General features: G+C 54.4%; 1 protein-coding gene across 5 annotated transcripts in view; it reads left to right on the top strand.

The window, feature by feature from the left end:
• C1QTNF6 (C1q and TNF related 6) overlaps nucleotides 1-10,496 on the top strand; it is a 22,864-nt gene extending 12,368 nt beyond the window's left edge. For 4 of the 5 annotated variants that reach the window (XM_032266793.1, XM_032266791.1, XM_032266792.1 and 1 more), the window contains 2 exons: nucleotides 5,094-5,331; nucleotides 7,926-10,496. In XM_032266793.1, the coding sequence (XP_032122684.1) occupies nucleotides 5,100-5,331; nucleotides 7,926-8,473 (780 nt within the window). In that variant the 5' untranslated portion in view covers nucleotides 5,094-5,099 and the 3' untranslated portion in view covers nucleotides 8,474-10,496. Of the gene's footprint in view, nucleotides 1-6; nucleotides 2,086-5,093; nucleotides 5,332-7,925 lie in introns of those variants that run through there. The other variant, XM_032266789.1, reaches the window with a different exon arrangement.
• Nucleotides 10,497-11,767: the final 1,271 nt, after the last annotated feature.

Below are 11,767 nucleotides of genomic sequence, written 5' to 3'. Positions count from 1 at the left end.
CTTTTCAAAATCAAGTTCTAAGTTATGTCTTTTTCTAAGCTGATTAGTCCTTTAGATATTAGGCCCCCTTAAGTCCAAAGATGACATATTTGGCTTATTTGGTACATTAAAATAATACAGGAAACATTGTCAAGTATGAAATCATGTTGGGCTTTCTTTGGGCTGTATTTGTATATAACTATGTTATTGTTTGTGTTCCAAAATTATGGGAAACTCCTATAATTCTGATATGAATTAATGTACATTATTAATAATAATTATAATTGTTATGTTAAGTTATTGTGTGCCACAGAGTTATCCAAATTTCCTACTCAGTGATTTTAATTTCTTTAATCATGGCTGCCCTAAGCCTTTTTGTCATGCATAGACAATTGTCTTTTCATTATCTGTTTTTTTCCTCTTAAAAAGGAGTTTATAATCAGCTGTAGGACTTTGATGAGTACTTTTAAATGCAGGGAGAAAGAAAACAACATCCAAGACTCTCTGGGAAAGCTAACATATATATATCAAACAAAACAGGAATTAATTGCATAGACTGAACTAATACAAGACTGAAGTAATCTTTTATGACTTTTTGCTTGAAACGTTGATCTTTCTGTTTTGTTTTTCACAGTCAAGAAACCCCCTCTCTTTGAGCTATTTTCAGCTTTTAACAGTTGAATAAAGTATGCTCCTATAAGGAGTATAAAACAAGGAGATAAGCTTACTCAAAGCTTTCTTAAATTGAACACATATTAATCTTGGATCTTTGTCTCTTTAGATTAAGGATTCCCTTGTAAAAGAGAGAAGGGAAGAAACAGGGCATCTCCATCTTAAATAGGGGCTGGGTAAAATGAGGCTGAGACCTCCTGGGCTGCATTCCCAGGAGGGTAGGCATTCTTAGTCACAGGAAGACCTAGGAAGTTGGCAGGACTGGTATCTTAAGATAGAGGTCATAAACACCCTGCTGATAAACAGGATGAGGTAAACAACCTGCCACATCTAAGATGGTAATGACAGTGACCTCTGGTCATCCTTATTGCTCATTGTATGTTACTTATAATGCATCTGCATGCTAAAAGACACTTCTACCAGCACCATGACAGTTACAAATACCGTGGCAATGTCTGGAAATCACCCTATATGGTCTAAAAAAAGGAGGAACGCTCAGCTTCAGGAAATCCCCACCCCTTTCCTGGAAAACTCATGAATAATCCACCCTTTGTTTAGCATACATCAAGAAATAACCATAAAAATAGCCAGCTAGCAGTGCTTGGGGTGCTCTGCCTCTGGATCAGCTATTCTTTTGTTTCTTTGCTTCTCTAATATGCTTGCTTTCACTTCGGTTCTGTGGGCTTGCCTCACGTTCTTTCTGGTGCAAGATCTAAGAATCACCTCTTGGGGGCTGGATCAGGACTCCTTTCTAACACCTGCGTGATACCTGAGGCGATCAGCCTGCTCATTCACCCAGCAAACCCGGATGAAGCCCTCCCATGTGTCTGGCACAAAGGGAGCTGAGGACCGCAGTTCTGGAACGCAGAGACAATGTGTCTGGCCACATCGCAGGTAGCAGGGCCAGGTTCTAGCCTGTGGCTGGAGGGCCAACACCTGCACCTTTTCTGGTACCCACCCTGCCTCCGTGACTCAGAGCAATTGAGCACTTTAGCTCAGGCTGGATTCAGGGCTTCTTGCCCCCTTCTTGAACAACCTTGGGGCTCTTGTGCCCCATCCCTGTGTCAGTGTCCCAATCATCAGGGGGCCTCAGACTCCTTCCTGCTCTGACTTTTTAGGCCTTTGAATAAAACAAGACTCCACTGGATCACCAAAGAGTTAAGCAAAGGAAATCCCTGTCTCCCTTTATCTCCCAGAACCCAGAGGCTGAGGGGAGGGAGGAGGGAGGAGGGGAAGTGGGAAGCGGCTCTGCCCGCTCCCTCCGCCCTCCCTCCCTCCACCCTTTCTCCCTCCATCCCCTCCTCTCTCCCTCCTCTGCTGAGCCTGGGGGTCTGGGCCAGCAACAAGTTAGTATTGCAGACATGGGCCAAGGAATCAGAGGCCATGCAGTGGCTCAGGGTCCGTGAGTCGCCCGGGGAGGCCACAGGACACAGGGTGAGTGACCAGAGGCTCCTCAGCTTGGGGGCTGAGGTCAGAGCCTGGAATTCCTCTCTTCCCTCCTTGCTTCCTGGAAGCATCTGGGGCCCTGCTCTCTCCCTGTGACTGGGACAGCCTCTCCAGGGTCTCCCTCCACATTTCCTCCTGCCTCTGGCTGAGGGCTGCGCTCCCCTGCTCCCAGCTTTTGCCTGCCCCTGGCCGGGCACAGCATTGCCCGGGCACACACAAACTCAGCTCTGCATAGCCTGCCTGGACTGAGAAAAGTTGCCTTCCCGTTCTCTCCCCAAAGAGTTCCCAGCTCCCCAGTGGAAGCGGTAAGGACCCCAAAAGTCCTCCCTGTGGCTTGGTCCCCACACTGGGTCCCTGCCTGGCACCCTCCCCTAGAGCTGGTTTGTGATCCTTGCTGTGGTTATTCTTCCTCGTTAACAGTTTCCTGATTCCTGCTCCCAGGCCACGGTTCTGTGTCTTACAGCTTTTGACTCCCATCTGGCTGGGGCCAATAGGAATCAGAAATGCTCCCAAACCATGCCAATCCTCTGGGAGAAGTTCTCCTTCCCATCCCATGCAGGCACAGGGAAGAGATGGGAGCACACTTTTTTTTTTTTTAAGTCTTTTACAAGGTAGCACTTTCCCTGCATTGAAGTCCTTCCTGGGAAGGAGATGGTGGTGTCATCTTGTAAGTGTCAAGGAGTAGGAAGCCCAGAGAGGTTCAGCTGCTAGCCCTAGATCACACAACTTGCAAACTGTTCTGGGTCTCAGATCTGACTCCAAGACCTCAGCTTTTCTCATGAGGTTATATCTATGGCTGGGAAAAGGAAGGAAATGTCGCTCTTCTCAAAGCCACTGGGATTTGTCATTTATAAGCAAAAGTAGAGGATGGTAGTTTCAGACAGGGAGGATGTTGATCTCTGAGGATTTGACTTCCTTAGTGAGCAGAACCGGGAACCCAACCAGGGTGGGCAGAGAGGAGCTTGGGAAGGGTCACCTCAAGGAAGAGGGAGGTGGCTCTGGAGACTTCCTGCCCACCCCCCTTCTCCTGCTGCTACCACCCAGCTCTGGGGGTGGGGCAGGAATCCTGCCTCTTTATTTATTTTTCATTTTAATTTTTGAAAAATAGAGACGGTCCCACTATGTTGCCCAGACTGGTCTCGAACTCTGGCACTCAAGTGATCCTCTTGCCTCGGCCTCCCAAAGTGCTGGGATTGCAGGAAAACTCACTGCACCTGGCCATCCTGTCCCTTTAAAACTCTGCCGTCACCTCCGTGCTCAGCTGAGATCGGGTGGCATTTTACAAAGTAATAATTGTACCTTCTCTACATGTATTAACCACAGAAAAAATATTTTTGAATTCTACTAAATGTTAAAGGAGAGCAAAAAGGAAATAAACAAAGAAACGCCAGAAGTGTAAAAACCAGTCGGATTTCAAAGCAGAGTTTCTGATCCTGCGATAACTCAGCGCCAGCCCCCAGAAGCTGCACCACCTCAAAGGTCTTTGCCCGGCTTCCTGCCCACCCAACCCAGGCCTGTCTCTAGCGCCTGGTGTCCAGGCTACTTCCTGCCTCTCTCCTGGAACCCTGGACCCTTTCCTGGCCGAGGCCAGAGACAGAACCTCAGCAACACTTGCACTTTCTGATCCTTTAGAATTTTTCAGACCTCCTAGTCCTACCTCTTAATTCCAGTCTACCACCATGGCATCTGATTGGAGGGCTACAAAGATGACACAACCAACTTCCAATGATTTTTTATTTTGAGACCATCTTGCTCTGTCGCCCAGGCTGGAGTGCAGTGGTGCAATCTCAGCTCACTGCATCCTCCGCCTCCCAGGTTCAAGTGATTCTCCTGCCTCAGCCTTCTGAGTAGCTGGGACTATAGGAATGCACCACCACGCCTGGATAATTTTTCGTTGTTGTTGTAGTTTTAGTAAAGACAGGGTTTCACCATATTGGCCAAACTGTCTTGAACTCCTGACCTCATGATCTGCCTGCCTTAGCCTCCCAAAGTGCTGGGATTACAGGTGTGAGCCACCGCGCCTGGCCCCAGTGAATGAACTCTCTCCAGAGCCTTCCCTGCAGGGCTTCTGGTTAAGGTTGTGCTGCATAGGTTGTTAACTGCACAAAGGTGCTGAGCAGGGTGGTGGGCTAGCGCCAGCCCTTGCCAAGCTGCACACCCACAGCATTGCTTCTCTCCAAAGGGGACTCATCATTTCTAATTTGTCCAGAGGGCACCTTCTTCACTTTGCACAAAGGCACTCTAAAGGCTAGCAATGGCCTGCAGTCAGGCCCCAGTATGCCTTCTCCTGACTGCTCAGCAATGCAATGACACCGTCACCACACACCACCCCTCATGCTCTCATGGACGTCGCTCTCTGTCTGCTAGGATAAACGAACTCTCCTGTCTCTTTTGGCAGGACTGTGTGGTGTTATCACGTCAAAGCATGGGCCCGGCCACCTGTCCCCCCCTGAGAAAAGCCTGCAGAACCCTTCATGTTTGTTTCCTGTGTCCACTAACCTCTGTCCTCCTGCTGGGGGTCGGGGTACACATGTTTGCTAGCGATAGTGGAGTCCATGGCAAGACAATGCCCGAGGGAGGTGCAAGGGCGGGAGAGCATTGGACGGTCTCCTGGGTTGCCAGCCATGGGCAGCTAGAGCGTCTTCTCACCTGCCCCGGCAAAGGCCTACTGGGATCCCTTTCTGCTGTCAGCTGTGACTGTCTTCAGAGGGGCTTCTCCTTCCCAGACCTGTGTGGGGCAGAAGCCTCCGTGGACTGGGTGCCGGGAGACTTAGCATCCAGGCCCTGCTCTGGCACAGTCCATTCCTGGTCTCGGGGAGCTTGCTGATCTGCAGAGGTCTCAGTCTTCTTGTCTGATAAATGGGGACAATAACCTTCCTTCCTGCGTTAGGTCAGGATCCCTCTGGCTGAGGGAGGCGGCACCCGCCCACCCCGGGCATCTGCACATTGTAGATGTTGAGTGAAATTCAGTTCCTGTCCCTCCTTCCTTGTTCCAGGTCACCATGGGGACAGCCGCCCTGGGTTCTCTCTCAGCAGTGCTCCTGCTCTTTCTCCTGATGTGTGAGGTCCCTGCAGTGGAGCTCACCTTGGACAGAGCTGTGGCCAGCGGCTGCCGACGGTGCTGTGACCCTGAGGACCCCCTGGTGCCTGACCATGTGTCTGCAGCCTCTTCCTCCGTCCTCCCGCACGCCCTGCCTGAGGTCAGGCCCTACATTAACATCACCATCCTGAAGGGTGAGTGCCCTCCTGCGGGGCCTGGTAGTGGGCAGGGAGGGCCAGGGAGCTGAGGTAGGGGGAGTAGAAGGCAGGGCAGAAACCAGTCCAGACCAAGATGCCTCCCATCCGCACGCCCGTTCTTGGTGGGGGGACAGGCCGTGAGCAAGGGACCCGTCAGCCAGGTTAGCGGAGTGGAATGTTCCATGGTGATCAGTGTTCTGGGAACGGAAAAGAGGCCTCGGGAGTGCAGGTCTGGGGTGCAGGCTACATATTAAACGGGTGGGCAGTGAAGGACCCATGGAGCACAGGCTCAAAAGAGGCGGCAGAGGCACATCCTGGCAAAGGGCACGGCTGGTGCAGAGTCCCTGGGCAGGGCTTCGAGATGTGCCAGGCTCAGATCACACGGGCACCTGTCACCACCAGCCACATAGGGACCTGGGCTCCACTGAGTGGTGTGGGAACAGGGGCAGGTTTGAGTGGGAGAGAGACTTGGTGCCACCCAGGTTTCAAATGGATCCCTCTAATGTCGTGTGGAGAACAGCCAGCAGGGGCCAAGGGTTGGAGCCCGCAGCCCTATGGGGCTCCCAGGGCCATCCAGGTAGGGCCGGCTCCCGCTCTCTCAAGCAGACACGGAGGACTCGCTTCCCTCACAGGGACTGTGGTGGCTGAGGGCTGCGGCCAGGCCTTGACACCTGTAGCTTCTGTCTCTGCCCACAACAGCCCGTGAGGTCGGTATTTTCCTAATCCTCCCACTTTGCAGATGGGGAACTCAGTGTCCCCGGGGACATGCAGCTGTCATGGACGGAGCCGGGATTTATTTGTTCCTGAGCTGTCCATGGGGTCACATCATTGCACTACCAGTGGTCCTCTGGCATGTCCTCTGATATCATGGAGAGGACATTGCTCTTCCTCACAGCCCTCTCCCACCCAGCTTCCCCAGGGCTGGCTTAGCCCTCCGCATGGGGTTGGAGGGGTGCCCGGCTGCTGATGGCCCCTCCTCACTGCCCTCCCCAAAGACAGGGTCACTGCTCCTGGTCCCGGCTCAGCAGCCTGCTGGGAGCTGGGTTGGCTGCCATGGCTGAGGGGCCCTGGGCTGGCTTTGGGAGTCCTGGATCCCAGCCTCAACTCTTTGGCTCCCTTGCCCAGTAGATCAGGCTGGTCTCTCTCCCCGGCCCTGAGCCTGCCACCTTATTAGTCAAAAGAAGATAGCCCCCTCCTCCTAGCCACCTCCGCTCCTTCCCTCTCTCGGGCTGAGCTGTCCAGCGTTCTGCACGCGGTCTGGGGCTGTGTAGGTGAGGGGCGGCTCTCCAGTGAGGCCTTGGCCCCGACCTCTGCAGAGCTGTGGACTTGCCCTGCTCCCCTCTCTGGGCTTCTGCCCCAAGGGACTGTGCCCTCCTTTCTGCCCTGTCCCCCACCTGTGGAAAATACAGGGCCTTCTAACCCATGCAAGGGTGCGATTGCTGGTGTGACTCCAGGCCCTGTGACAGGTGGCAGGGAGCTATGTGAGGTCGGGTCCCTCCAGGCATGGGCAGCCACCAGCTTCTCTTACGTTGAAAGCAGCCTGGACTAAGGGCCGCGCCTGGCTGGGGGCCATTGTACACGCTGCCAGACCTCAGAGCAGGTCGGGACCGGCCGGCTGTGCTGGGCGGCCTCTTATTTGCAGAGGTTGCAAAGTGCTTTCCCATAGGACGTTTTGTTGAGGGGTCACAACCACCTCTGTGAGATGGACATCATCCTCTGTAAAACACAGACCAGAAAACCGAGACCCCAGCCGTGGAGTGCCCCAGGTCACACGGGGCAGGACGGCCAACCAAGGGCTCCCTGGCTCCTAACCTGGGCTTTTCCTCCAGGTGGGCGAAGGTATTTTTCTTGGTTTCTTCTCTGGGTAAGAAACCCAAAGTGCGTTCCAGCACGCCCCACATCCCCACCAGCCTGGACTATGGCGCCGTGACCCTGGGGTGGGGCTCTGGGCCTGGCCTCCCAGAGACAACAGTCGGACCCTCCCTGATGGGTGCAGGGACGCCAAGTCGCCCTGGGGACAGAGCACATTTTAAGTCCTGCCTCTTCTGCTCCTGCACTGTGTGGCCCTGGGGGAGTCACTTAACCTCTCTGTGAAGTGAAGATGGTCATGATGTTTTCTTTTCTGTTTTTGAAACGGAGTCTCAAAAACAGTGTGGAGTGCAGTGGCACGATCTTGTCTCACTGCAACCGCCGCCTCTCAGGTTCACGTGATTTTCCTGCCTCAGCTTCCCGAGTAGCTGGGACTACAGGTGCACGCCACCACGCCCAGCTATTTATTTTTTATTTTTTTATTTTTAATAGATACGGGGTTTCACCATGTTGGCCAGGATGGTCTCAATCTCTTGACCTCATGATCTGCCTGCCTTGGCCTCCCAAAGTGCTGAGATTACTGGCATGAGCCACCACATTGGGCCATGTTTTCTTTAGGTAGCCATTTGGGAAGGCAATGCCTGGCATATAGCAGGTGCTAAATAAATCCTGGCTTCTTCTCTGGGCCAGGACAGGGGCAGAACCTTCACAGATGAGTGTGGGTACCTCCCTGGAGCAGGCTCAGATGTTCACCCTGAACTGTCCCCTCCTTATCCCCGCAGGTGACAAAGGGGACCCAGGCCCAAAGGGTATCCCAGGGTCCAGGGGCATGGATGGTCCTCAAGGAGAGCCTGGTCCGCAGGGCAGCAAGGGCGACAAGGGGGAGATGGGCAGCCCCGGCCCCCCTTGCCAGAAGCACTTCTTTGCCTTCTCGGTGGGCCGCAAGGAGGCCCTGCACAGCGGCGAGGACTTCAAGACGCTGCTCTTCGAAAAGGTCTTCGTGAACCTCGATGGGTGCTTCGACATGAGTGCCGGCCACTTCGCCGCTCCCCTGCGCGGCATCTATTTCTTCAGCCTCAACGTGCACAGCTGGAACTACAAGGACACGTACGTGCACATCATGCACAATGAGAAGGAGGTCGTGGTCCTGTACGCGCAGCCCAACGCCCGCAGCATCATGCAGAGCCAGAGCGTGATGCTGGACCTGGCCTCCGGGGACCGCGTCTGGGTGCGGCTCTTCAAGAGCCAGCGCGAGAATGCCATCTACAGCAACAACTTCGACACCTACATCACCTTCAGCGGTCACCTCATCAAGGCTGGGGACGATTGAGGGCCACCCACCCGGCCGGAGAGCTCAGGGGCTGGCCCTGTCCCCTGCCAGGCTTGGTTTGCATCGCGGTGAAGCGGGAAGGCCCGGGAGGTCCCCGGGGACCTGGCGTTCTGGAAGGACCCTGCTTCTTTCTTGGCTGCCGCCGTCCCTCCCAGACTATTTCTGCTCCTCTCTTCTCTCTTGGACCTATTTTAAGAAACTTTCTAACCTAAATATTCTAGAACTTTTCCAGCCTCATAGCCCAGCACTTCTCAAACTTGGATGTGCACGTGAATCACCCGGGGTTCGTGTTAAATGTGGATTCTGACTCAGTAGGTCTGAGTGGGTCCAGGATTCTGCATTGCTAACACATTCCTGGGTGATGCTGATGCTATCTATCAGTCTATGAACCACACTGGAGCAACCAGGTTCTAAAACTTTCTGAATATTCTAGTACTTTCTGAACATTCTAGAATCCTCCACACATTCCAGAATATTCCCAACTTTTTTTTTTTCTTTGAGACAGGGTTTTGCTCTGTTGCCCAGGCTCGAGTGCAGTGGTGTGATCTGGGTTCACTTCAACCTCTGCCTCCTGGGTTCAAGTGATTCTCCTGCCTCAGCCTCCTTAGTAGCTGGGATTACAGGCGCCTGCTAACATGCCCGAATAATTTTTGTATTTTTAGTAGAGATGGGATTTTACCTTGTTGGCCAGGCTGGACTCGAACTCCTGATCTCAGGTGATCCACCTGCCTCAGCCTCCCAAAGTGCTGAGATTACAGGCATGAGCCACTGCGCCTGGCCTCTCCCAACATTCTTAAATCCTCTCATCCCTCCAGGGCTCCATGTACTGTGTTCTCTGCCCCTTCCCCTCTTCTCTTGCTCACACCTGCACTGCCACAGCCACCGTTCATTTATTCACTCATCAAACACCAAGCACTCACTCTGTGCTGGGTCCCGGGAAGGGTGAGCGAGTCAGACACAGGCCCTGCCCCTACCTCAGTGACCGGCCAGTCCAGCCAGGCAGGGAGAGATGTGTACGCAGGTTTTGAAGCAGATCCACAGCTCACACGGTTCTGTGTTCTGGGTGTTCAGGTGCTGCTGGTCCTCCGTAACCCACTGTTCCCCAAGGCAGACAGGACGGGGTCCCGGTGGCAGGGGCAGGTATCCCCTCCCCGTTCCTCATCCACCTGCCCAATGTCCATCGTTAAAGCAAACCCTAGGGGGCCTTGTCCAGGTCAAGGGTTCTGTGAGTAGAGGACTCAGGAGTGTGGGGGCTTTTGGGGGTGAAGGGACCCCGAGGAATGGAGCCCACACCCATAGCTCTCCCCACAGCTGATTTGGCAGCCTGTGAGGAAACGTGCCCTCCTCACTGAGATCCCCTTCCTGCCCCCTCCCAGGGATCTGCCAGGGCCTTGTTCACCTCCTTCCACCAAAGGCATCCGAGCCCCAGTTTCCCGAGGACCTCCAGCTCAGACGCTGATGTCTGTCCCCAGGTGCTCTCTGCCCCTCCTTCCCCTGTCCCTGGCCCAGTGCCCCGACTCTGCAGGCTTTATCAAGGTGCTAAGGCCCCAGTGGACAGCTGCTCACCTCAGAGCCCTGCCCCAGCCTGGTGCTGCCTCTACAAACACCTGCAGGCCAAGGGCCAGGGCAGAAGCCCCAGGCTTTGGAGCCTTCAGCAGGTCTGGGGAGCTGAAGCAGGCTATATTCTGTCACTGGGAGAGGCCGAGGCAAAGGAGGGACCTGCGGCCTTCTGTTCCTTCTCTCAGGGTGGGGTGGCCCAGTGGCCCCCTAGCCTTCCAAACCCAGGTGGCCTGCTCTTCTCCCTGGAGGGAGGCGGCCTCTGCCCATTGGTGCTCCTGCGGACTCTGGGGCCGAGGTGCTGGGGGGTGGTCTCTGGTGCTCACAGCCAAGGGAGCTGTAGCTCCATGGCGGGATGACAGGAACAGGGCCCCACAAGTGCCAGGAAGACTGGTGCTATCAACCACCCCCCGACCATGCCCTGCCCTTCCGTCCAGCATGATTAAACAGTGCTGTCTCCTCTTGGCGACTCAGACTGGTTCTTTCTGCTCCGCTCCCTCTGCCCACACAGAAACCAGCCCCCGGCTCACACAACCCGTGCACCTTGGAGTTAGTGGAACCGGCAGAGTCTGCCATTTTGCTCTCTGGCCGTGACCTAGGGCAAGCCCCCACATCTCTGCACCTCGGTTTCCTGTCTGTAAAATGGGGATGATGGTAATCTACCCCATGCGGTGGACGTAAGGATGCCAGGTTGCCCGGTGAGTGCCGCGCTCACGCTCAGCATCTACTGAGTGCCTACTGTGTGGCGCAGAGCTGAGCACCTGTGCCGCTTACGCTCCAGTGAGGCACTCGAAAGCCCCCTCTCCTGCCCCGGGGACCGTGTCTCATGTTTTGTGTCTAATTATTACAATAACTGCCGCATCTTCTCTCCGGGAAAACACGCACTAATCCACTGCATGGTGGAACAGCTTGACGGGTCTGGCTTTCCAATATGCAGTCAAGTTTGGCCTCTCTAGGCCAGCCTGGTGGCTACTCACATAAATAAAGTGACCTCCGAGGCCGGGTGCGGTGGCTCACACCTATAATCCCAGCGCTTTGGGAGACCGAGGCGGGCGGATCACCTAAGGTCGGGAGTTCCAGACCAGCCTGACCAACATGGAGAAGCCCCATCTCCACTAAAAATACAGAATTAACTGGATGTGATGGCGCACACCTGTAATCTCAGCTGCTTGGGAGGCTGAGGCAGGAGAATCGCTTGAACCAGGGAGGCGGACGTTGCAGTGAGTCTAGATTGCACCACTGCACTTCAGCCTGGGCGACAAGAGCGAAACTCTGTCTCTAAATAAATAAATAAAGTGATCTGCCCTGATTTCCCAACAGACTTGATGGGGCATCCTGCTCTGTGTTATTCCTAAAGCGTTGCAATGCCATTTGGGGCACCAGGTAGAAGAAGTGTGCTACCAAGAACCAACCATCTGCACCTGTGCCAGGGCTGTCGCTTCTCCCTTCCCCCCCGGCAACTCTCCCGGGATGCTCAGGGAAGTCACTCATCCAACCCATGCCATTAGAGCACGGCTGCGTGCCAGATGCTGCTAATACACAGATACACCGTCACACGCAGTCCTCTGTTGAAACCAAGCCAAGACTCACAGCGGGGAAATGACAAGCCCGGATCATACCATAGGAAAAGTGATGCTGTGTGCCCTGAGCCAGGAGCTGGTCTAGGGAAAGGGTGCGCAGGGGTCGGAACCCGCAGCTGGCTCCAGATTCCATACACCCCGGCGTCTGAGCACGCAC

Source organism: Sapajus apella, unplaced genomic scaffold, assembly GCF_009761245.1.
Source record: "Sapajus apella isolate SASKATOON/1434 unplaced genomic scaffold, GSC_monkey_1.0 scaffold160, whole genome shotgun sequence".
NCBI classification, from domain to species: domain Eukaryota; kingdom Metazoa; phylum Chordata; class Mammalia; order Primates; family Cebidae; genus Sapajus; species Sapajus apella.
Note: the sequence above shows the minus strand (reverse complement) of the source record. Positions and strands in the feature narration are given on the sequence as shown.